We start from the raw sequence: 24072 nt of genomic DNA, 5'->3' as shown, positions 1-24072 counted from the left end.
CATTAACAACTCTGCCAACCTTTGTATCATCTGCAAGCTTCAACATTAAGCTTGATATACCTTCATCAATATCATTGATAAATATACAAAACAACAGTGGACCCAACACTGAACCCTGTGGGACTCCACTAATAACATTAGTCCACGAAGAGCAGCACCCATTGATTACCACCCTCTGTCTTCTCCCACTTAACCATCTTTTTATCCATTGTAGCAACTTACCCTTAATACCATTCTGCTCCAATTTGTACAATAGTCTTCCATGCGCCACAGTGTCAAAAGCTTTCCTGAAATCGAAATATATGATATCAAAATTATTTTTTGCATCCAGTTCCTTTGTAACCACATCATAATATCCTATCAAATTTGTCAGACAAGACTTTCCCTTAAAAAACCCATGTTGTGTCTGTCTTATTGTTGCAGTCTTATCTAGATGATCCTGCAATGCATCTTTAACCAGTGATTTCATTATTTTACCCGAAACAGAAGTTAAACCAACTGGTCTGTAATTACTCGTGTCACCCTTCGATCCCCCTTTGTGAATTGGGGATACATTTGCACATCTCCAGTCTGTGGGAACCTCCCCTGAGTCCAAGGATGCTCTCATAATTATGGCTAAGGGTTTGCTTAGTTGCTTTTCCACCTCCTTTAATATAACCGGATAGATCCCATCCACCCCAGGTGCTTTTCTTATGTTTAACTTCAACAATTTCTCCTCCACTTTGCTCTCAGTTATTACAAAATCATTAAGTATCCTGCTACAATTTGATAACCTTCTGCCATTTTCAAACCTTAATAATTCCTCATGTGTGAATGTAGATGCAAAATACTCATTCAGTTTGTTTGCTCTCTGAGCAGGATCATCAACAGTCGAACCATCGATGTCAAGTGGACTAATCAGATTCATTCCCTTCCTTTTAGAGTTTATAAAGTAAAGAAATCCTTGCTGTTTTTCTTAGCATCCTTTGCCAAGGATTTCTCGCAATCTGCCTTCGCCTGCCTAACCTCCTTTGTGACCCGATCATAGACTAGCTTATATCTGCCATAGGCTTCTGAGTCGCTTGATAATTTATATGCATTCCATGCATTTTTCTTCTCTGTTACGAGTCTCATTAGTTCATTAGATAACCATTTAGGCCTAAACCTTAAACAATGTTTCTTAATAGGTATGAAACTTTAAAGGTATGAAGGTTTAATAACTTCGTTGTCGTCCTCGTTTTCCTTCTCTTGTCATTAGTATTGTCACTAGTTCTTAAATTTGAATTTTTTTTTTTTTTTTGAAACTGTCCAAAATGTCAGTGTCATTTGGATATTCGGCTACTGTGACCATGTAAACAGAGATAGGGAAAATTTACGGAAAAATGTGGATAATGGACTTCCGCGAAATACAGATGATTATTTGTTGGGGTAAAAGAAAATCACTTTTATAATTCTCGAACAGTTGATTCACGAAGGTGTCCAACATACGGCCCACCCGGAAAGTGAACTAAAACAGCATTTTAAATCTTGTTAATTATTAAAAACATTTTCTAATTAAATGTTTTGTTCAGTAAATGTAATTGTATATTGTACTTAATAAAAGTTTCGAATATTTTCAATTTTACTTTTACAAGCAACAAGATATGGAAAATGTAACACACTAAAGAAATTTAACTCTGAATTTTTTTGAATATGGCCCCTGTATGGGAAATGTTTGGACACCACTGCAGTAGAAGGTGGACCAGAGCCCATTGGAAATACACCTTGATCTGCTCACTGCAAACCAGCGTGACTTCTCCGTATGTGGGATGGGTGGTTGGATAGTTTTTACTAGGTGCCACTAAGTTGTAGAATGGTAATCCCTTCAGCTCTCTTAATTCACGCAGCAGCACTAATTGCCTAAATTGCCTGAAGGCCAGAAAAGCAAACAGAGCGTACCGAGTTAATTCTCTCTTAATCCGTTCGCTATATGAAAATTTTCTCGCTCAACAGAAACTATTTTAAATGTAACTTCCAAGGGGAAGTCAAAATAATTTGCTACAAAAGGACTTCGTTAAACAGAGGCCCGACTGAGTAATTTAGAATTATAAAAATGGTTATACAGTTTTATATAGAAAATATCTTAACAATAGACAGTGAAAAATGTAAATTTAGTTAAGTAATTTTAAGCTTATTTGAATAGTAGATAAACATGTGAAAAAAATTTATGGAATATTACAAATTTCAAAGTGCACTGCATCCAAATGTCACACGTCACTGTTAATAAAGGTGCCGGTACGCCGTACCATTGTGTACCGTCACAAAAAAAGCACTGTATATAATACATATAGTAGAAATTTTATCGTAAGACAAGTTTTTTGTCAACACAGAAAATTTACGGATTTTTTTTTTTAATGGTGGCATATTCTAGTGTGTATAGTGTGAATATGTTAATCACACTATATGTTAATCACACCGTACCAGTTTTCCAATAATTTTGGTAAAATATATATAGTGCAGTATAAAATGGATTGCATGTGTACCACTGATTTCCTAACATGGTAGTGTCATGACTGTAGCTGAATAGTCAGTATTATACAGTTACAGAAGTAGATGTTTATGAATTCACTGTGGTTCTGTTTATACTTCGGGATCAACATATAGTGTCAACAGTTGTTTAGAACTTGAATAATTTACCTTATTTTATACATCATGTGGATTCAAACATACAGTGTAAGTAAATTCATACTTACAAGCTAACTGCTCAGACTACAATTTTGGCTTATTGCTTATGTGTATTTTGTGTCTTAATGATTGTAATTTACCATACTGTATTTATAGGTGGAGTACACTTTTAGTTTGGTTGCCTCGAAATGTGCACTATGTTCTAAGTGAGTAATGGTGAAAAGGCTGTCTGAAAAGTATCACATTAGAATTGGATTTGCAAAAACATCATATTGATCTGTGATAAATGTTTAATTTAATAGGATCCGCCATTAGAACAGTAATCAATAACAAAAAGAAAAAACTTGTTATATGTTGTAGTAAAATAATAATTCCTATCCCCACGAGTAGCAGGCATGTAAAGTAATCACAAGTTACCTACTGTATCTATTAGAATAGTGCCTGTGTAGTAACTTTCAGTATTCTTCCAGTTATCATGTTTCCTTTTTACATTCCTGCACCCCAGGAAGGGGTGCAGGAATGCCTCCCTGCCTGGGGTGCCAATATACCTTGGGCTGGCCCTGCCAGCTATTATGATTGAAATGGAGAGACTTCTAAATAATTTTATTGAAGATAATATCCAATGCAGAATTCTGTTAAGTTAAATATTATTAAAGAAAAAGCAATTAGCCTATATAAAGATCTGAAGAAAGCTCACCTCAAAAAAACATGTGGAACCATTTAAAGCTAGTAAGGGCTGGTTCGAAAGATTTAAAATCCAGGGAGAAGCTAACCAGTCTTTATCAATTGCAGATCAAGAAGGACCCGAAACTTTAAAAAAAGAACTGGTTAAAATTATTGAAAAGGGGTGTTATACTTCTCAACAAGTTTTTAACATAGATGAAATAGGACATTTTTTTGGAAATGAATGCCTAAAAGAAGGAAAAAAATGCCAGGCTTCAAAGCGGCGAAGGATCAGTTGACTTTATTGTTGGGTGGTAATGCTGTGGGTGGGGGGATTTTAAATTAAAACTCTTTTTACTTTACCAGGAAGAGGGCCAAGCTACAACCCAAAGATATGAAAACTCGACAGCCCAGGGCCATCGGATTAATAAATTCATGATTTTAATTGGCATTTTAAGTTTAATTTTGATATGTAATTTAGTTACTTACCATATAAATATATATACGTACGTAATTCAGAATATTTTATATGTACAAATTTTTGAATATTAATTATTTTAACCGACATTTTTTCATCTTTTCACTACTGTTTATTATTGATTAGAAAATATCCTATGGAATAGATCGCAACTCACAAATACATATGTTATCTTATGACAGGGGTTGGCAACCTTTTTGAATGAAGAGCCATTTTTTTTGATCTAATTTAAAAAAAAAAAAAAAAAAGAGAATCCGAAGAGCCGTACTTCAGCTCAAGCTGGGAGGGGTGGGGGAGTTTTTTAAGAAATGGAATAGAGTGGGAAGGTGTTTTATTAAAAAATATATATTTTGAAATATTATTTATTAATAATATTTCTAATTAATGTGACTTTTGCTGCTGAACTTCTTGAGCAAGTCTCTCAACATCAGGGAAGTATGCTGTAATTTTCATCTTTAAGGATGCTGAGAGACACGCATTGTTCAGATGGTTTCTTGATTTATTTTTAATATAGTTCATGTTTGAAAATATTTGCCTGCAGAAATTCGTCAAACCAAAAACTGAGAGAAGTCCAAATGCAAGGCGCCTTGGTAGCCAGGTAGGCAGGAGCAGCAGTGCGTAGCACACGCTTCTTGATTAGACCAGGGTTCGAGCTCGTGACCACCAAATAAATACGTAAGTTGTGGAAAGGTCAGGGAATGACCACCGCATATCCCAAGAGCTATATGGCCTTAGTTGCTAATGCTCCTAAAAAAAAAAAAAAAAAAAACAAATGCAAATATTTTCAAATTTATATACGTGTCTGGTAAGCTACACAATGCATCGAACACGATTTGGTCTTGCTTTTTCAACTCGTCTATTGGCATCCATTTATGTAGAATTGCAAGGGCCTTTTGCCTCTCCAAATTTTTTTTTTTTTTTTTTTTTTCGGCTGATGCTGCATAAGCTTGCTTTCTTGCATTGTATGCCTCTACTAATTCTAATGCTAAAAAAAAATCCTCAATTTCAGTTTTAAGGCATTTTTAGTCTTGCACTCCCTATGTCCTTGATTTTTAAGTTAAGTCTAACTCCATTTCAAACTTTGCTTCATATGGGCTAAAAGTTACAAAGAGCCACAGGTTGCCAACCTTTGCCTTATGGGAATACGGTGCTCGCTTAGCGCTGATTCACTTAGCACACACTTTTTTTTTTTTTTTTTCAGTAACGAATTATCAGCATTAAGTGGGGGTCACCTGTATTCTTTCCACCTTCCTTTAATCTGTTAAAATTTTGCCATTGGGATCCTTAATTACATTAAGTTTTGGACAGAACTTTATACAGAACTTAACGACTTTATAACATAATAAAAATTTATGATTATTGTTTTGTACAAGGTGTGGCATTTATGCAACATATTGTAACTGAATAGTTAATGCAGGAGTACACACACATTTGAATTGACTGTGGTTCAACACTTCGTTTGGCACTTTATAGCTTTATTTGCTGATGCACTAAGGATGCCTAAAACAAACCAAACCGGACCACGGTTCAAATCCACTTGTCTATTAAATATAGTTTATGATTGTATTCATTATCAAAATGATTAGTTGTAAACTTCTCTGATCTATGTGGTCATGCTGGTTTATAAACAGAACATTTTATTTGTAATTGATTTTTATTTATATTACAGAAGAGGCCCTGAAGGTTTGATGATGGAACATTACAATGTGTCAGCCGAGATTAAAATTGTAGAACTCTATATTAAATCTGCCTCTGTTGTTATAACTAAATGGCATTCAGGAGAGAATTTCCACACAAGACACATCCCATACTACCACTATTTACTTGATCAGAAAATTTTATGATGTGGAAGTATTCATCTATCTAAGCTTGTAAGTCAGTCTCTCGTATTTTAGGATAAAGAGTGTTACCCAAGAAGTCTCAGATGTATTCTTTTGTGGCCACCTGAATCTCCAGATCTCTTTTCCAACTGAATTTTTTCCTACAAAGATATTTTGTCACCTCCGTAGCCAGGTGGGCAGGAGCAGCAGCAGTGCGTAGCACACATTTCTTGATTAGACCGGGATTCAAGCGCGTGACCACCAAATACAGAGGATGCGGAAAGGTCAGGGAATGACCACCGCATACTCCCAGAGCAATATGGTTTTAGTTGCTAATGCTCCTAAAAACCAAATAAAAAACAAAATATTTTGAGGAATGAGGTTTACCAAAGGCCTTAGAAGCCTCCCACCTATCTAACTTATGATAGGGATCAGCGAAACATCATTGCAATTGATAATGAACAATGTACTGGTCTAATATTGGAAATGTATCATTTGAAATGGATGGTATTTGAATGGTGGGACTTTTAAGGTGTATAACCAATCTCTCATATCTGTACCTCACTTTAGTGGAATAAAAATATCTCTTACTTTGTTTTTTACTGAAATATTGCATATAAATGCCACACCTTATGATACTCTTAAGTACATTGCTCATGCAGTCTTTTGTATACATAAGAATGTGTTAGTGTTCTTAGTTATCTGTGAAGATTAAATTCCTTGTGAGGAGTTTGAATCTGAGATTTTGTTTATTACAGGCAGAGAAAAGATCATCTCCCTCTCCACTAAATAATTTTCGTGAAAGAGCTAGAAAAACATTTTCTGGACCTTTAGAATCATTTTTAAAGGTATAAAGTGTTTTATTAAATGTTTAAGCAATGTAAATATCTTAAATTAATATTTCTTTTAAAAATATAGATTATTAAAAATAAAATATACTGCACTAAAACCTAATAATGATTTGTAGTTATTTTATTAAAATTTTTGAAAGTATATTCTTTTAAGAAACAAAAGGATTAATATTAATGGATATTACTGTTTGTTATTTTTCTTGAATAATTTCAATAGATTTTATTGTTATGAGAGTTAAAGGTAACTGTACAGTAGTGGACAAAAAATTGTGACATCCAACAATACTTTCAAGATGCATGACTAAATTGTAAATTGTTAAAATAATCACGAACAATTTCTTTACTATAAAACCAAGAACAACTAAGGCTCAATATGTCTTATGTTTAAATCAGATTTTAAAAAATTTCATAAGAGTTACCTCAATCTTTATCCATAGGGTTACTTCTCTTCAAACTCTCCAACTCCTACCTTTATTATGCACAGTTTAAAATGATAAGATTAAAATTATATGCTTTTCATTAAAATACAATTAAATGTGATCAATTCTTTAAGCCCATGTTTGACCAGACACCCCTGGAATCAGAGCTGAAGGCCCCTACATGACCCCAGATCTATCCAATTCACGACGTAACCTCAATGGATTGAAGACATTCTGTCAAAATTTTAAAATAAAAGCCGTTAAAATTATCATGAATATACTTAAAATACGATGATGAATATTTGTCTAAAAAACTACTTTCCTTCCTTAAGGGACAAAACTTTTTGACGTACTGTCGTGATCATTTGATGAATTGGATAGATCTAGTTATGTGGTGAGTTGGATAGATCTGGGGTCAGTTGGGGGACTTCAGCTGTGATCCTGGGGGTGTCTGGTCATACACGAGGTTAGAGAATTGATCACATTTAATTGTATTTTAACGAAGAGTATATAATTTTAATCTTTTAATCATTTTAAACCATGCATAATAAAGGTCGGAGTTGGAGAGTTTGAAGAGAAGTAATCCTATGCATAAAGATTGAGGTAACTCTTATGACAATTTCTTTACACAAAATTATGCAAACATTTACTTTAGTATCATTTGAGTAATGTCATAGGCTTATTTCACCATTAGTTAGGATTGTATCATCCTTTATTTATTATTATTTCTATTTGGATTAGTAAATTTGGTTCATTTGTTTTCTACTAGTGATGGAAATTGTTATTGATTTTATGGTGCATCATCATTTTAGGGTATATTGCACCAGTGTATTACCACTGTATAAGTGCATGTTCACAGCCTGATTTATGTTTTATGGACTGAAAAACCTGGAATAAGCCATAAAGAGCTTCTCTCTCTCTCCATTGGAGATCAGCTAACTACAGCCCTACCAATTGAAGACACCTTTAAGAATTCCTCTAGTCTCCAATGAGATTTGAATCCAGGCCTTTTTAAATGTGTAACAAGTGGCAAAACTATCATACTGTCAAACAGAACAGTAATGGATAAATCCTATTTTAATCCAGTACATAAAAGATTAGCAATTTCTCTTTGTGACAAAGCTATTTCAAAAGGTCAGTTGACTCAATAATTCAATGCTATCACTCTACAATTTATTAAAAAATTCAAGAAACAAGGAAGTATGTTCAAGAAAATTTGGTAAGAAAAATGCTTCTACACAGATCAAATCATTATTTTATAGCCTTTCTCATAAAAACCATTCATAAAAAATCTCACCAATCTTGTTAACCTTCTCTATACACACTCCAGCAACTCAACATCCTTCCTAAAATGAGGCCTCCAGACCTGTATATGGTACTCGAGGTGTGGCCTGACCATCCCCTTATACAAGGGGATAATCACCTCCTTATCCCTGCTAGAAAAATTCCTGTATATCATTGACAAGATACCATGAGCTACTCTTGCAGCACTGCTGAGAAAACTTCATATCTGATTGCACAATTACCCTAGGTCCTTTTCATTCTCTGGCACCCTGAACGTAGTACCACACAGTTGATACATTACTCTGGGGTTACTGCTACCCATATGCAGTACTTTACATTTGTTAATGTTAAACTTCAGTTGCCACCTCTCAGCCCATTCTGCTTAACTTGTCTAGATCCTTGTTGCAGTAGTGTACTGTCATTACTGTCACTAACAACCCTGCCAACCTTCGTATCATCTGCAAACTTAGACATTAAGCCTGTAATACCTGCATCAATATCATTAATAAATACAGAAAACAACAATAGACCCAACACTGAACCCTGGGAGACTCCACTAATAACATTAGTCCAAAAGAGCAGTGTCCATTGATTACCACTCTCTGTGTTCTCCCACTCAACCATGCCTTTATCCATAACAGCACTTTGCCCTTAATGCTATACTGCTCCAACTTGTACAGTAGTTTTCCATGTGCAACAGTATCAAAAGCTTTCCTGAAATCCATGTATGTGATATCAAAATTATTTTTTGCATCCATTTCCTTTGTGACCTCATCATAGTATCCAATAAAATCGGTCCGACAAGACTTCCCCTTAACAAACACATGCTGTGTCCGAACTAAAACTGGTCTTGTTTTGGTGATCCTGCAGTGCTTCTTTAACCAGTGCCTCCATTAATTTCCCTGGAACAGAAGTTAAACTAACAGGTCTGTAATTAATTGTGTCACCCTTTGATCCTCCTTTGTGAATTGTGGTCATATTTGCACATCTCCAGTGGGTACATGGGTACCTCCCCTGAGTCCAAGGAAGCTCTCATAATTATGGGTAAGGGTTTTCTTACTTTGTTTGCTGCTTCCTATAATATAACTGGATAGATCCCTGTTTTATGTTTGACTTCAACAATTTCTCCTCTACTTTGCTCTCAGTCATTACAAAATCATTTAGCTCACTGCCAGAGTTTAATACACCTCTGGCATTCCCCTCCCTAAATAACTTCTCATGTGTAAATGTTGATGCAAAATATTCATTCAGTTTGTTAGCTACATGAGACTGACTTAGATATTTTTGAGCCATTATGGCATATTTGAAGAGAAGAGTGAGAAGCAGATTTCCTCCACCTCCATCACTCAAGCAGCTTGAAATGTTCCTTCATGAAGAATGGTCCAATATTCCTCTTAAGACAGTTCAAGATTTATTAGAATCTATTCCACATATATTAAAAGCAGTTTTAAAAGCAAAGGGTGACCCAGCACCATTATTATTGAATACCTGTAACTCTTATCATGGGTGTTTTTGTTATTTTTATAGTCCCTGTAGTATCACACAGATATGGTGTGTTTTAGGTCAAACATTATTTAAATAAATATAATGGTTCATGTTTAAAATGGTCACCTTACAGTGTGATCACAGCTCCATTGAAAACTGTTTAAATATGATGGGAATATTGGTTGCTCAGAAATATTCCAGGACAAAAAGGGAACTTCAGCAGGCACTTGTAGAAATTTAGCACCATGAATTCAGAGGAATTTGTCAGCAGTTGTCAAAGGTGACACCAAGGACCCTTAATTTAGAGAACTCCCAAACTCAAAAATTAAAAATGTTTGTTTACTTATTTTATTTTGTATAAAGTGAAACCTCCCAAATCCATCAACCTTGGGATCTGAGCCTTGCTGAATCTTGGAATTTTCATATATTTGGTGGTCATCTTATAGTTATTAAAAAAAAAGCTGTGAAAAAAAATAATATTTAATTTCTGTATTGCAATTTATTGTGCATGGCATGTACAAGTGCACTTTTTTTTTTTTCAAGAGAAGCACAAAACATTGCACATATTTGTTAATACAACCTTTCCCTCAGTGAATGATGACCTCTGTATGAATTTAAAGTCCACAGTTCTCTAGGCTACTTAATTTTCTTTTAAGTGGTGTATTGGTAAATAAAAATGGATGAAACTTGTTGATGCATTTTATAAAATGACAAGTTAAAAAGTCTAAAAACATTCACTAAACAGTCAATGTGTTTAATGCTTCATTTACAAACCATGGAATTCAGAAAATCTGAGTAATCCATTGCTTATTATCTTTGAACTTATTTTGTTTGTGAATAGCAATTGACAAATCCATGACCTAATAAAGTTGTTATTGGAGTGCAGTAGAAACTTATTTTCTGAAGGTGAAATCTAAATTCTATACAAGGTTTCTTTGGTAAATGGCCTATCTGAGAACCAAGTTCATGGATTCTTGGGTAGTTTACCCTAATTTCCCATTTTACTAATAAGCATAGCCAGAAGATGGATGACCATATTTGTAGTTTCAGTGGTATATCTATATGAATCTATATAAACATTTTATATATATATTATAACATTATATACATTATAAACATTATATCTATATGAACGTTTTATAAATTAAAACTGTATCTATATATATAAAATGCTTAGGTATGCTACTCAAATTTTCCAACTGCTAATTGTTGCCAACATCCGTTCACGCAGTTCACCTCGCAATACCACCATATCAGGCATTCTTTATTAATTTTTGTACTAACATTTTTTGACTGAAGAAAGGCAACCTATGCCTGAAAGCTATCGATCTGTTTATTTTATCTGTCTTCAATTTTAATGAACTGTTCTAAGTTTTAAGAAGTGTAAAAATGGCTGAAAAATGTAGAAGAAATGCTAATGAAACATTAGAAGAGAGAGAGAGATCTACTAGACTGAGACCGAAACGAGACTCTGACTACGAAGATGGACAGAAAACATTGAAGAAAGAGAAGCAAGATTGGAAATGAGAAGACGGCAAAATGCCGTAGGACTAATCAAATAGAAGAACTGGATGTGAATAATCAACAAGCTGTAATTAATGTGGGATCAAAGCTGAAGGCCCCTACCTGACCCCAGATCTATCCAATTCACGACGTAACCTCAATGGATTGAAGACATTCTGTCAAAATTTTAAAATAAAAGCCGTTAAAATTATCATGAATATACTTAAAATACAATGATGAATATTTGTCTAAAAAACTACTTTCCTTCCTTAAGGGACAAAACTTTTTGACGTACTGTCGTGATCATTTGGTGAATTGGATAGATCTAGTTATGTGGTGAGTTGGATAGATCTGGGGTCAGTTGGGGGACTTCAGCTGTGATGGGGACTTCAGGAAGAGCATGACATAGGAAATATGTGTTACAATGGTGAGTATTGCTTTGTTTGTTTGTTATTTGGTTTTTAGGAGCATTAGCAACTAAGGCCATATTGCCCCGGGAATATGTGGTGGTCATTCCCTGACCTTTCCGCATCCTCCGTATTTGGTGGTGACGGGATCGAACCCCGGTCTAATCAAGAAGCGTGTGTTATGCACTGCTGCTCCTTCCCACCTGGCTACAGAGGCGCCGTGAGTATTGCAATGCAAGATATTGGGGACATGAGTTAAACACATCGAATAAATACACTAAATGCTGTCACGATGGAAAGGTTTCACTTGACCCACTATCTGAGACACCAACTCTATTATGAGAGCTGCTTACAGGCGATACACATGAAGCAAATAACTACAGAGAACATATATGAGAGTACAACTCAGCAGTGGCATTCACATCAATGGGTGCAGAGATTAAATCACTGCCTGGAAATGGTCCATACTGTTTTAGACTACACAGCCAGATTTACCATTTGGTCTCACTGCAATATCCAAATGAGGCAATTAAGCCATAATATGAACAACTTTATATTTTCAATTTTGCTGAAGCAACAACAAAATGGCTTAAAAAAACAATCAGACCAAGGGTGTATGGCCGAAGTAAGGCAACAATTGGATGAGATGCTGCAACAAGTTAACCCATTTGCTGAGACATATAAACAAATGCATCGAATAACCCAGGCCAATCCAACAATGAATGTGTGCATGGCATTTATAGAAGACCTGAACTTAGATAAGAGACAATATAATGCACCTACATCCAAAATGGAGGTTGCTGCAATATTTTTTGGAGAAGACAGGGAACCACCTACAAATAGAGACATATGCATATATCCAACAGGTGACTGCTATAGAATTATATCACTGCTAAACAAGAATTGTGAAGACTGAAGGATCTAGATTAAACTATTTACGCCATAATCAGAAAGATGGTGTATGTTACGCCGGGTACAACTGGTATTTGTATATTTCTCTGCACTCTATATTTATATTTTACGCTGTGACTAAGGTATATATAATAAATAACAATAAATATTATCTCTTATCTCTTAGATGATTTATAGAGCTTCTTAATGTACTGTTGTATAAGTGACTTAATAATGTAAATAGCAATAAGAGCTTAATAGATGGTACTCACCTCAATTGATCTGCTTAGTTACATGGAGTTGAAGTGGAAATGAAGTTTAAAGTGAAGTTAAATTGAATGAATACGGAATTGTTAAAACCTGTAATTAAAATTTGCTCAAGGAAGTAGAAGTGCACTACCTCATCCCTGGTTGTCATTTGAAAAAATTTGAAAAAATTAATATGAAACAAGCGAAGCCAATAGTCACAATGAGCGACTTTCGTGTTAAATATCTTTGGTTGGCAATGATAGGAGAGAAAGAAATCGTGTATTTAAAGAATTCCTATGTTCCCATAATGCATTTTGTGACATGTGGGAATCTTATGTGCTTAATGTTATGGCGACTCCATTCTATGACAATTGCCTCGTATTGGAAAATTTTGTAACTATATCCTAATTTAATAAATTGGGAACCATCTTTAATACATATAAAGAGACACACGAATATCCAATAAGTGACATCAACAATGTAATATATTTAATTAAATATCAATCCGGTTGTAACGCATGCTACATCGGGAGCACCACCGCAAAATACAGCACCACAAAAACTTCCAATACACGCACTTATTACCATTATAATAGCTTCATAACCAATCAAACCAGCACTGAACTTACACAACATGTACATTCTCACAACCACAACCCCTTAGTCGATTCAGCCATTGCAATTATTAAATTAGGATCTAGTTACAAAATCTTCCAACACGAGGCACTTGTTATATTTAATATACTTGTTAATATACTTGTTATATTTATATGTTGAATAATGAAAAATAAAAATGATTTTTCATTTTTAAAAATCATGCACAACAACTGAAAAATCATGCACAACAATGAGATTTAGCACAAAATTTCAAGACTGCATGTCAGCTGTGTGCAACTGATGTTTGTCTTATTGACTTGAGAAAGTGAAAACAATTAGTGAGCAAAAATATTGGCATGAAGTTTTGAAACAGATGTCAACTATAGATTAGGTTTTAGAAGCCATGAAAAAGGTATTTAAACAGAAAGTAATTATTTAAGTTGTCCTGAGTATCTTAGTAAATTTGATAATCTTTTAAAGATTCATTTGGTACACCATTATAATCATGGGTAAGGAATTACAAGTTATCTGTCACATCTGACTTCTTTCAGGTTTATAAAAATAACTCCCCAAATTCCAGTTCTGCATTCCTTATATCTGTGTGACACCACGTCTCTGATATCCAACAATATCTGCCTTTGATGTCTTGAGCAATACCTCAAATTCATCAAATTTATTTACCAAACTCCTAGCATTGGTGTACACGCAAGTATACATGCACCTGTTCCTATTCTTAGCTACCCTAACACAACCCATGTGTTTACTTGTACCGCAATGACTCCCAGCAGTCTCTGAAATATCCTGCATCTTGTTTTCCAGGCTGCTGCTCATTCCACTAGAAGCAGTGCAAGAATCATTTTCACCTCTGCCAGTGGCTACTGTTAATCTATTAGTCCTTGTATCCCCCCCAAGCTAGCAGTTTTCCGACCCACCTAACACTGCCTTGATAACTCAACAAATATTCTTGCACCCTTTCTATTTAAGTGTATCCCATCCCTGTAGAAACAGTCTCACCTGTTAACAAGTACAAACCAAGCTGCAAAAAATTCTACCCCTTGAGCCTTGCACAATCTTTCCAGGGCCAAATTGATCGACAAGGCTCTCGTCATATACTCCCTCCTATCGTGTCTGGGCAGAATTGCAGACACTTTCAAATTGAACCCTAATTCACGGCTTTTTTTCAACAGTGACCTGTACTTGTTAAGTAATTCCGCCGGTCTCCTACTCTTAATATCATTAGTGCCAACGTGTACAACTATATCACCTTTTGTGCCCTTAAAAGATGATATCCGGTCTACAACGTCATCAACCTTTGCCCCTGGCAGGACATACCTTGGTCCTGTTCCACCTATCCTTTTTACAAAGCATGTTCCCCGTTTCCCCGACAATAGAGTCACCAACAACTACTAGTTCTTTTGGGACCAGCGCATTCTGCCCTGGGGGTTGCTGCTGCATTGTGTGATGACCAAGTGCAAGCTCTGTCATTGATGTGGGCAGCTGAGAGCTTTATGAGCCCCTCAATTTAGATCCTTCGAGGGCATCCACCCTGTCCTTCAAGCTCTCATATAGGCCCATAACAACGCTGAGTTGTCGCCTGATTTCCTTACACTCCTTACATCGTGCACACGCCAAGACATCCCCCATGGCAATGTCATGTCCCATACCTGATTGCTCCACAAACATCAAGCAAGCAGTGCATTTTAAAAGGTTGTGATTCAGAGGACAACTGTCCCCCCCCCTCAGTTAGCTTGAGCCTTTTGCTTTGCTGCTCTGGTCGAGTCATGATTTTGATTTAATTTCAATAAAATTTCAATTTCAGTACAAAATTATAATCCTAAACTTGTATCCCAACACAGTTATAACGCTATATATATTTTTCACTATCAAGTATTATCTACGAGTTCCATTTATATAACTTCCATATCAAGTTATGTATTAATTAATTATGTTACGTTTGTAATCTAAGTCGTTATATGTATTTAGTTATAAAGTACAATTTAATTGATAATGAAGTTTAACAAGATTAATAGATTTTACTGATTAATTGACAATATTATATTATATACTATAATATACTATACTAAGTTTACACTATGTAGTTCGAGATATAACATTGTATCGTATAACAATGGCGGCAAGTTAAGAACGGTAAATCTACGGACACTTAAATATTAATTAACTTCCAAATCTCGTTGTCTCAATTCAGAATAAACTAAGGATCCTGACTAGATCTATAAGCTACTTATAGAAAATAATTTAATATAACAATTTGTCAATAAAGCGGCTAAATATGGCTAAAAAACCTCTCGTTCATCGGAGCTGCAACTTGTAACACGTGGATTTGATACCCTTACCGATACTAAGTAATACCTACAAAATCTCTATCTAAGTTAAACTTTAAACTAAGTATCGTAACTAGGAATATAAAGCTACTCTAGAAAATAAGTTAATACGCCAATTTAAGCAAATAAAACAGAAAAAACTTCTCTATTCCAGGAGCAGTAAAAACTTCACCTGCACAAGGCTACCTCGTTCTCCCTTTAACAAACCCATGCTGTGTCTAAACTATTACTGCAGTCTTGTCTAGATGATCCTGCAATGCTTCTTTAACCAATGATTCCATTATTTTCCCACTAAGACAAGTTAAACTAACAGGTCTATAGTGTCACCTTTTGTGAACCCCCTTTGTGAATTGGTGATATATTTGCAGACCTCCAGTCCATGGGGATCTCTCCTGAGTCCAAGGAGGCTTTCATAATTATAGCTAAGGGTTTGCTTACTTCCTTTGCTGCCTCCTATAATATAACTGGATAGATCCCATCCACTCCAGGTGCCTGTTTTATGTTTGACTTCAACAATTTCTCTTCCACTTTTCTCTCAGTTATTACAAAATCACTTAGCTCCCTGTTAGAGTTTGATAAACTTCTGGCACTCCCCTCATTGAATAACTCCTCATGTGTGAATGTAGATGCAGAATACTCATTCAGTTTATCAGCTACCTGAGCATGATCATCAATAGTCAATCCATCTATGTTAAGTGGTCCAAACTGATTCATCCCTTTCCTTCTAGAGTTTACATAAGTAAAGAACTCTTTGCTGTGTTTCTTTGCATTTGTGTTAAATGTCCTGCAATTTTATTACAAATATTTGTAATAACACTTCAAATATTGTTATGAAGTTCGAACTTCAAGCAAGAATTATAAATACAACACCAGTCTTGTTGTTAGTCATTCATTAAATCTAGTTGGCAACTGTGCAGCAGAATCGTGCTGTATCAGAATCATTCATGACCAAACATACAGCCTCTCCGTGGGTCTTGCCATCAGTGAGCTTCTGGATAACTTACATTTTGTCTCCATGGAAGTAATCTTTCTTGATACATATATGCCTAATATTACCCATTATTGCAATTATGTTGCTTCCATGCTTTTTATTTTTGTTTGATGTAACCTGAAAATAATCTTTTATATTTTAACAATGTAATTAAAACTTTACATTGAAACAAAACAAACAAATTCATTAATGTTCTCAATGTTGCAGCATATCTATGTTATTCTAGTTACTGCAAACTCAAATTGCTTACTGAGAGATGAATACCAGCAAGGATATCTATGCATCCCATTAGAAAGATTCTTTGGTTAATACATACCTTTGAAAGTGGCTATTAAACTAAAATTATGTGGTATTTAGAAAAATTTTAATTTTTATTATATATGTAAGAATATTATGTTTTGTTTTGTTACTTTATATAAAATATAATTTTAAATGACTTTTAATCTTTGATCTTCCTTTTTTTTATTGTTTTCAAAGTTGATGCTATATTTGTGTTAAAACTCAACTCAACTAAAGTGACCAGACATCCTGGATTACGAGTCACAGTCCCGGATTTAAGTCGTTTGCCCCACATTGCAAACTGTCCCAGAAAATGTTCTGGATTGGATATGTAGCCTCCATACTTATATCTTGAATCATGATTTTGCATTTTTTATTTTATTCTGCATCCTTGCAACATATTTTGTCTCATAGATGGTGCTGACTGACCACATAAACCGTCATCTCGCATCTGTCATCTGCGATTAAAGTTTGCGGTTAGAAGGTTAGGTTAATTATTTATTGGCTGCAGTTTTCACATGATAATTGTAACTTTAGACAACAAAAACAAATGTATAAGTATTTAATTTATATTTTGTACGTCAATATTTTTTTATAAATAAAATTTTTTTAAAAAATATGTGTATACTGTTTTTAGGGGGAGAGTAAAATCGATGATTGATGTCTCACATTGGAATACTAAGGATCTGGTCACTTTAAACTAAAGTGATATATGAAATTGTTTTAGATATCTAAAAAAGATTTGGGTCACTGTTCCAAGCTAATATGATATGTATATACCAAAATAATTAGTCAATTGATGTCAGTCATAAATAGATAAAAAAGTGTGTTCTTTTTTCTTAAATTTCTCTAAGGTGATATTTAAGTAATTTTTAAATAAATGTTTTACATTTTCTCTCTTTTATAGCATACAATGTATAGCAGTAGCAGTGAAACAAAACCAGTTACTACAGACATTCCCCTTAAGGATTTGTCACCACCTCCTCCTAATCAGCCCCAACAACTGCAGCCTTCTCCTCCCCCCTCACCACCTTCACCACCTCCACTCCCACCAAGAATGGATATACCACCACCACAACTCCCTCCACCACCCCCTCCGCCACCACCACCTCCTCCACCACCACCACCAAGGTGTTCACCACAGGTACCTTCATTCACCAAAGACAAGATATCACCATCACGTCCTCCCAACGAGCGTTCATTAAGTGATACAGCTGTAATACTAAAAGAAATACGTGACTCTAAGGCAGAAACAGCAGAAACTAGAATACCTGCAAGGATATCCATGAGTCCCATGAGAAATATGTAAGTACTGTTAGAAATTCTAACTTTTCTGGCTTAGTGAACATAAAATGAACAGTATTGCTATTCAAAAATCAGTCAACACAGTCTCAGTCAATGTAACATATATAATTTACTCTCCCAAAGGACTCTAAATTATATATGTAAGGAGATATGAAAGACCTTTAAATAGTTTTAGAATATTTCAATGATTTTTATTTCTCAAACACAGTGCTAGAAAAATTCTGAAAGGGTGGCAACGAAGATCTGGGGAACTGTTGATTTCCAGTATTCCTTTTCTAGTGAATTAGTTATTGTATTTATTGTATATTTTTTGCAGTCATGATAATAATAGTAATAGGGTTGTATACCACCATCACAACTCCCTCCACCACCCCTTCCACTACCATCGTAACTCCTCATGTGTGAATGTAGATGCAAAATACTCATTTAGTTTGTTAGCTATCTGAGCAGGATCATCAACAGTTGAACCATCAGTGTCAAGTGGACCAATCTGATTCATCCTCTTCCTTCTAGAGTTTATATAAGTAAAGAAGCCCTTGCTGTTTTTCTTAGCATCCTTTGCCAAAGATTTTTCGTAATCTGCCTTCGCTTGCCTAATTTCCTTTGTGATTTGATTACAGACTAGCTTATAATGGATAGGAACTGCATAGGCTTTTGTGTTGCCTGATAATTTATATGCATTCCATGCATTTTTCTTCTCTGCCACGAGTCTCATTAGTTCATTAGTCATCCATTTAGGTCTAAACCTTGAACATTATTTCTTAATCCGTATGAAAAGTTTAGTAGCTTCCACAATTAATTCCTTGAATGCTTCCCACTTAGAATTTGCTGTTGGTAACATCATCAGTTGGTCCCACTGTACAGAATTTAAAAACTGTCTCAGACCATCGTAGTCGCCTTTACGAAAGCAAAAACCCTTCTCTTTATCCCTGATGGTAGTTACCTCTTTGAGTAAATCCCACTTCAGCACACTGTGATCACTGCCACCTAGTGGTTCCTTTATCTGCAGATTCTTAATGCATGAAGAATCACTACTGATAAGATCAAGAGTATTACTCCCTCTAGTTGCCTCCCAAACATGCTGATGTAGAAAACAATCATCCAATAAATCCACAACAGTCTTACTACTATGCAAGTGACCAACCCACAAGTTCCAGTCAAAATCTGGGAAGTTAAAATCTCCCATTATGAGACATTCTGATTTACTAGCCCACTCTGTTTGTCTGTACAATTGTTTGTTGTACTCATTACAGTCATTGGGCCTATAACACACTCCTATGCTTATTTTTGCTTTCCCAGTGCTTATGTCACACCAGACTGACTCGACATTGCACTGTCCATCTATGTCAACTGGATGCACTTCCTTAGATTTAATGTTTTTCTTAATTAACAGCATAATCCCTCCTCCCTTCCTATCCTGTCTGTCCTTTCTGTACACATTGTACTCCCCAAATTCCAATTCTGCATTCCTAATATCTGTGCGACACCACGTTCTGATATCCCAACAATGTCTGCCGTTGATGTCTTCACCAGCACTTCAAATTCATCAGATTTATTTACTATACTGCTAGCATTAGTGTACATGCAAGTATACATGCACCTATTCTTATTCTTAGTTACCCTAACACAGCCCATGTATTTATTTGTTTCATGATGACTGCCATCAGTCCCTGAAACCCCAGCACCCCTTGTTCCAGGCCGCTGCACATTCAAATAGAAGTAGTGCAAGAATCACCTTCACCTCTGCCTGCGGCTACTTTTAATTTTTTAGCCTGTGAAACCCCCAAGCTAGCAGTTTTCTGACCTACCTAACACTGCCTCGATAGCATCAGCAAACACTCTTGAACCCATTCTATTTAAGTGTATCCCATCCCTGTAGAAACAGTCTCTTGTTAACAAGCACAGACCAGGCTGAAAAAAAATTCCACCCCATGAACCTTTCACAATCCCTCCAGGGCCAAATTGATGGAGAAGGCTCTCATCATATACGCCCTCCTATAGATTCCATTAAATACACATTTTACCCTTTGTGAAGATATTCATGGCAGTTAGGTATATCAGGTGGAGTCTTTTTATTGGATTTCATTCACAGAGATATATATCCCATCTAACAAATGCATTTCGAAAATTACTGCAATCCAAAATGCAGCGCAAAACACATTATTTGCAAAATTTACAAGTGATGCAGTTTTTTTTGTCCACCAATGTATATGCAGGAAGCTAAAGCTGAGAAAGCAAAATGCTTGTATGAGACAATGGGACGAATGGGGTAACGTGTCTTATGTAATTTTACCTGGCCAAAAAGTGCGGGTATATTGTACATCTTAGCTTTTAATTTTTTTAATTGGGACATTGAAATGTAATCATTTTTCCAGTATGTTGTTAATGTCTTATTATATTCATTGACTAAATTGGAAAAAAGCTCCAGGTTGACTTCTTGATAAGTAGAAGTATCTGATGCTATGTAATTTAATTTGTTGATATAATCTTGATTTTCTAAAACTACAACCGCATCGCCTTTATCTGCTTTTTGTATTATGATATCTTTTTTTTTTTTTAAGGTCATGCAGTGCTGAGGGTTTCTTACTGTTTAATTTGGGAAGGTGTGTGTTTTTAGCGTTATTCACTATCTGATTTATCTGTCTTTCTGCGGGATGTTCCGAAGTCCATATTTGACGTCTATAACAAGTTAGGCAGATTGCGGGGAGGTAAATTGTAATTTAAGCCTTTGGACAGAAGCGAAATTTGGTCACGGGTTAGAGAGCTTTTATAAAGATTAGTGATGTGGGCCTGGGAAGCTGTGCTGGAAACTGAGAGTGGCAGTTCAGGATAATTAGCGTGTGGATTTTCCGATGTCTGGGATAGCCTGCGTAGTTTATTTCTGTGATGGTTTTTAATTTCTGAAGCTAGTACTTGTGATGAAAATTTATAGTGGTTTTTAATGTTGACCAGTCATTGGGGTGAAGGTATTTTCTTAATTTATTATGGATTTGTTTGACTCAATGTAGATAGTGTTGCTTGATAGAATAACAAGATCTCAGGGCAAGGTTAATGATTCTATACGACGTGGTGTATGCTAGTTTGTTCATGCCTGGTAAATTTTGGTTGAATTTGACAATAGCAAATTTTGGAGTTATGTTTTGTTGGAGGCAATATTTTAGGAATGCTATGTGGTGATCCCGGGCCAAATATCAAAGTGTTGATTTTGGTATATTTCTGTACCAAGGTATGAAAGAAATCTCCCATGCTTTTGAGGTTGAAAGGGTATGTGTGGAGAGTAAGCAAAGAAAACTTCATCCCTTCATTATATAGGTTTTGGTATGGATAAAGGGCCATGCCAAATGTATGTTATGAATAGACCATTTCAGTGGAACTGCAGAGGATACCATAGCAATTTTTGTGGAATTGTCAAAAGGAATTTATTGAAATTTATTTATTTAATAGATAATAGAACTGCAGTGGCTCAGTACATTCTACGTTATATCAATTAGTTAAGAAAAGGAGGATTACCTCTGTGATGTCTTGTAGAACACTTCGGTGCTAATACTCTCCATTGTTGAAACAACTACATAAATAGTTTACATGTATTCCATACCCTCATAGACAAAAATAAATGATCCAATGACCAAAGCCCGACCCCAAAATACATCAGATCATCAACCCTAATCATTGAGTGAAAGAATGCAATCCATCTGTATTTTAAAAAATTAAATGTTTTGATTTTTTCTACGAGGGTGTGGAATATGTGTAAACTATTTATGTAGTAGTTTCAACAATGGAGAGTATCAGCACCGAAGTGTTCTACAAGACATCATAGAAGTAATCCTCCTTTTCTTAACTAATTGATATAACGTAGAACTTATTGAGCCACTGCAGCTCTGTTATCTATTAACAATAATTTGATGTATACAGTAATTCACTGTATGTGACAATTTAATCTCACTTCACTTGAATTAAAGAATTGCTGACATTAAACATGGGGAACTCAAACTGATATAAAGCTTAGCTATTTAGTAAGTTATATATGATCATTTTTGGTGTTTGATGGAGCTAGAACAAAAATGCAAACTTTTAGTTTCAAACTTTTCATCAGTGATATGAAAAGGACTATACATGGTTCTAATATGCACCCATTGTCAGAATTGCTTTATTAATTTATCTCAGCTTTTTAATAAAAGCAAAATAAGGATAAAGACAAAAGGTGATCAAAAATCATAACAAAAGATCTTTATTTAATGCAGAAAACTAGAATACTTCAGTATGAAGTATGACCTGCTCTGGCAGTGATGCGTGCCATTATACATCTGGGCATGCCTGATTCAAAAAAGTGCCTGATATCCTCTTGAAGAATGTTTCTCCATATCTAGGTTAACTGTTCAATTTAAAACCCTTATAGTTTGGGCTGATTGGGCATGGCTCAAAGTTGCTGTTCAGTCATGTCCAAGGTTGCTATCGCATCATGCTGCTTGTCCCATGAGGACACCAGCAGGCCTGGATCTCCTATAACTTGCTTTCCAGGCTGCTGCATATTTGAACAGAAGCACTGCAAGAATCAGTTTCACCTCTGCTTGCAGGTGCTATTAAACTATTAGTCTGTACACAGGCCACTTTGATAATGTTCTGGTCTTGTGGGTTGGGAATTTAGAAATAATACATATGGGTTCAGAAAACAGAAATAGAAGGAATAAATTAAGAAGGAAAGAAGTTGGGCTAAATGCATTTTGATCCTCTGCTGTTTATATACTTTTTTTTTAAATGCTAATGCTGCCCACCATAAGTAAGCAGCAGCCATTATCAATCCACTGCAGGATGGAAGCCTCCTCAACAATTCATGTTGAGGGAAATGGACCATAATCTGCCATGCTGGTTCAGTGTGGGTTGGCAGATCGATCGTATTTAGCAGTCAAGGGCTTGAATCCTGGTCTAGTCCAAGAGTGTGTGCTAGTGCACGCCCGCTCCTGACCACTTGGCTACATTGCCCACCATAGTTATCAATATCTGAAGCATTCAGTAAGAAAGCAGCAAATGTAATGGTATTGAAAATAGACTAAAGTGATCTGTGAAATTATTTTAGGTAATCAAGAGGTAACACACTCTCTTAAAAAGGTTTGGCATCATTGTTCTAAGCTATTATGTGTTAGAATAATTAGTTTAATGCTCACTTGTTTGGTAATAATTGCAAACAGATAAAAAGTATATTCATGTTTCACATTTCTCATTTATACTTTGCTACAATAATGTACAAGTTTATTTTTTTAAACAAATGTTTTACATTTTCTCTCTTTATGCATACAATGTTATAGTAGTATCTCTGATGCAAAGCTAGTTATTACAGACATGTTCCCATTTTGTTCAAACATAACTACAATTTCTCTGATTTTGTTTTAAATCCTATTTCACTTTTTTTTCTTCTTTGAGAACCACAGTTCTTGATATCTATAGCATTCAGTAAGAAAGCAGTGAATGTAGCTTTGGTAATGACTCTGAAGAATACAAAGAGAAGTTTCTATTCCTCAAATAGGGAGAAAAGTAAGAAGCTGAGCTGTATTTTTCCAAAATATAGTTTTGTTGATTTTTCGAAAAGAGGTTATGACCCTTCCCTTTCTTTTCCCCTACCCAATCAAATACAATAAAGCTTTGATAATAAGAAGAAAAAAGGAATTTTCCCAGAAAAGTAGGGTGCCTCCATAGCCAGGTGGGCAGGAGCAGCAGTGCGTAGCACATGCTTCTTGATTAGACTGGGGTTCGAGCCTGTGCCCACCAAAAACGGAGGATGCAGAAAGGTCAGGGAATGACCACCGCATATCCTCGGAGCAATATGGCCTTAGTTGCTAATGCTCCTAAAAACCAAATAACAAACAAACA

The 24072-nt window shown here is 35.3% G+C and overlaps 1 protein-coding gene across 2 annotated transcripts in view; it reads left to right on the top strand.

The window, feature by feature from the left end:
- LOC150080729 (TBC1 domain family member 1-like) overlaps positions 1–24072 on the top strand; it is a 339728-nt gene that overhangs the window by 175299 nt on the left and 140357 nt on the right. The window contains exons 9-10 of one of the 2 annotated variants that reach the window (XM_090381761.1): positions 6363–6452; positions 17810–18207. In XM_090381761.1, coding sequence (XP_090237887.1) covers positions 6363–6452; positions 17810–18207 — 488 coding nt within the window. The remainder of the gene's footprint in view (positions 1–6362; positions 6453–17809; positions 18208–24072) is intronic. The other variant, XM_090381763.1, reaches the window with a different exon arrangement.

Source organism: Mastigoproctus giganteus, chromosome 9 (assembly GCF_048544385.1).
Source record: "Mastigoproctus giganteus isolate SK-2022 chromosome 9, ASM4854438v1, whole genome shotgun sequence".
Classification (NCBI taxonomy): domain Eukaryota; kingdom Metazoa; phylum Arthropoda; class Arachnida; order Uropygi; family Thelyphonidae; genus Mastigoproctus; species Mastigoproctus giganteus.
The sequence above is the reverse complement of the archived record's forward strand: the minus strand, read 5'-3'. Positions and strand labels throughout refer to the sequence as shown.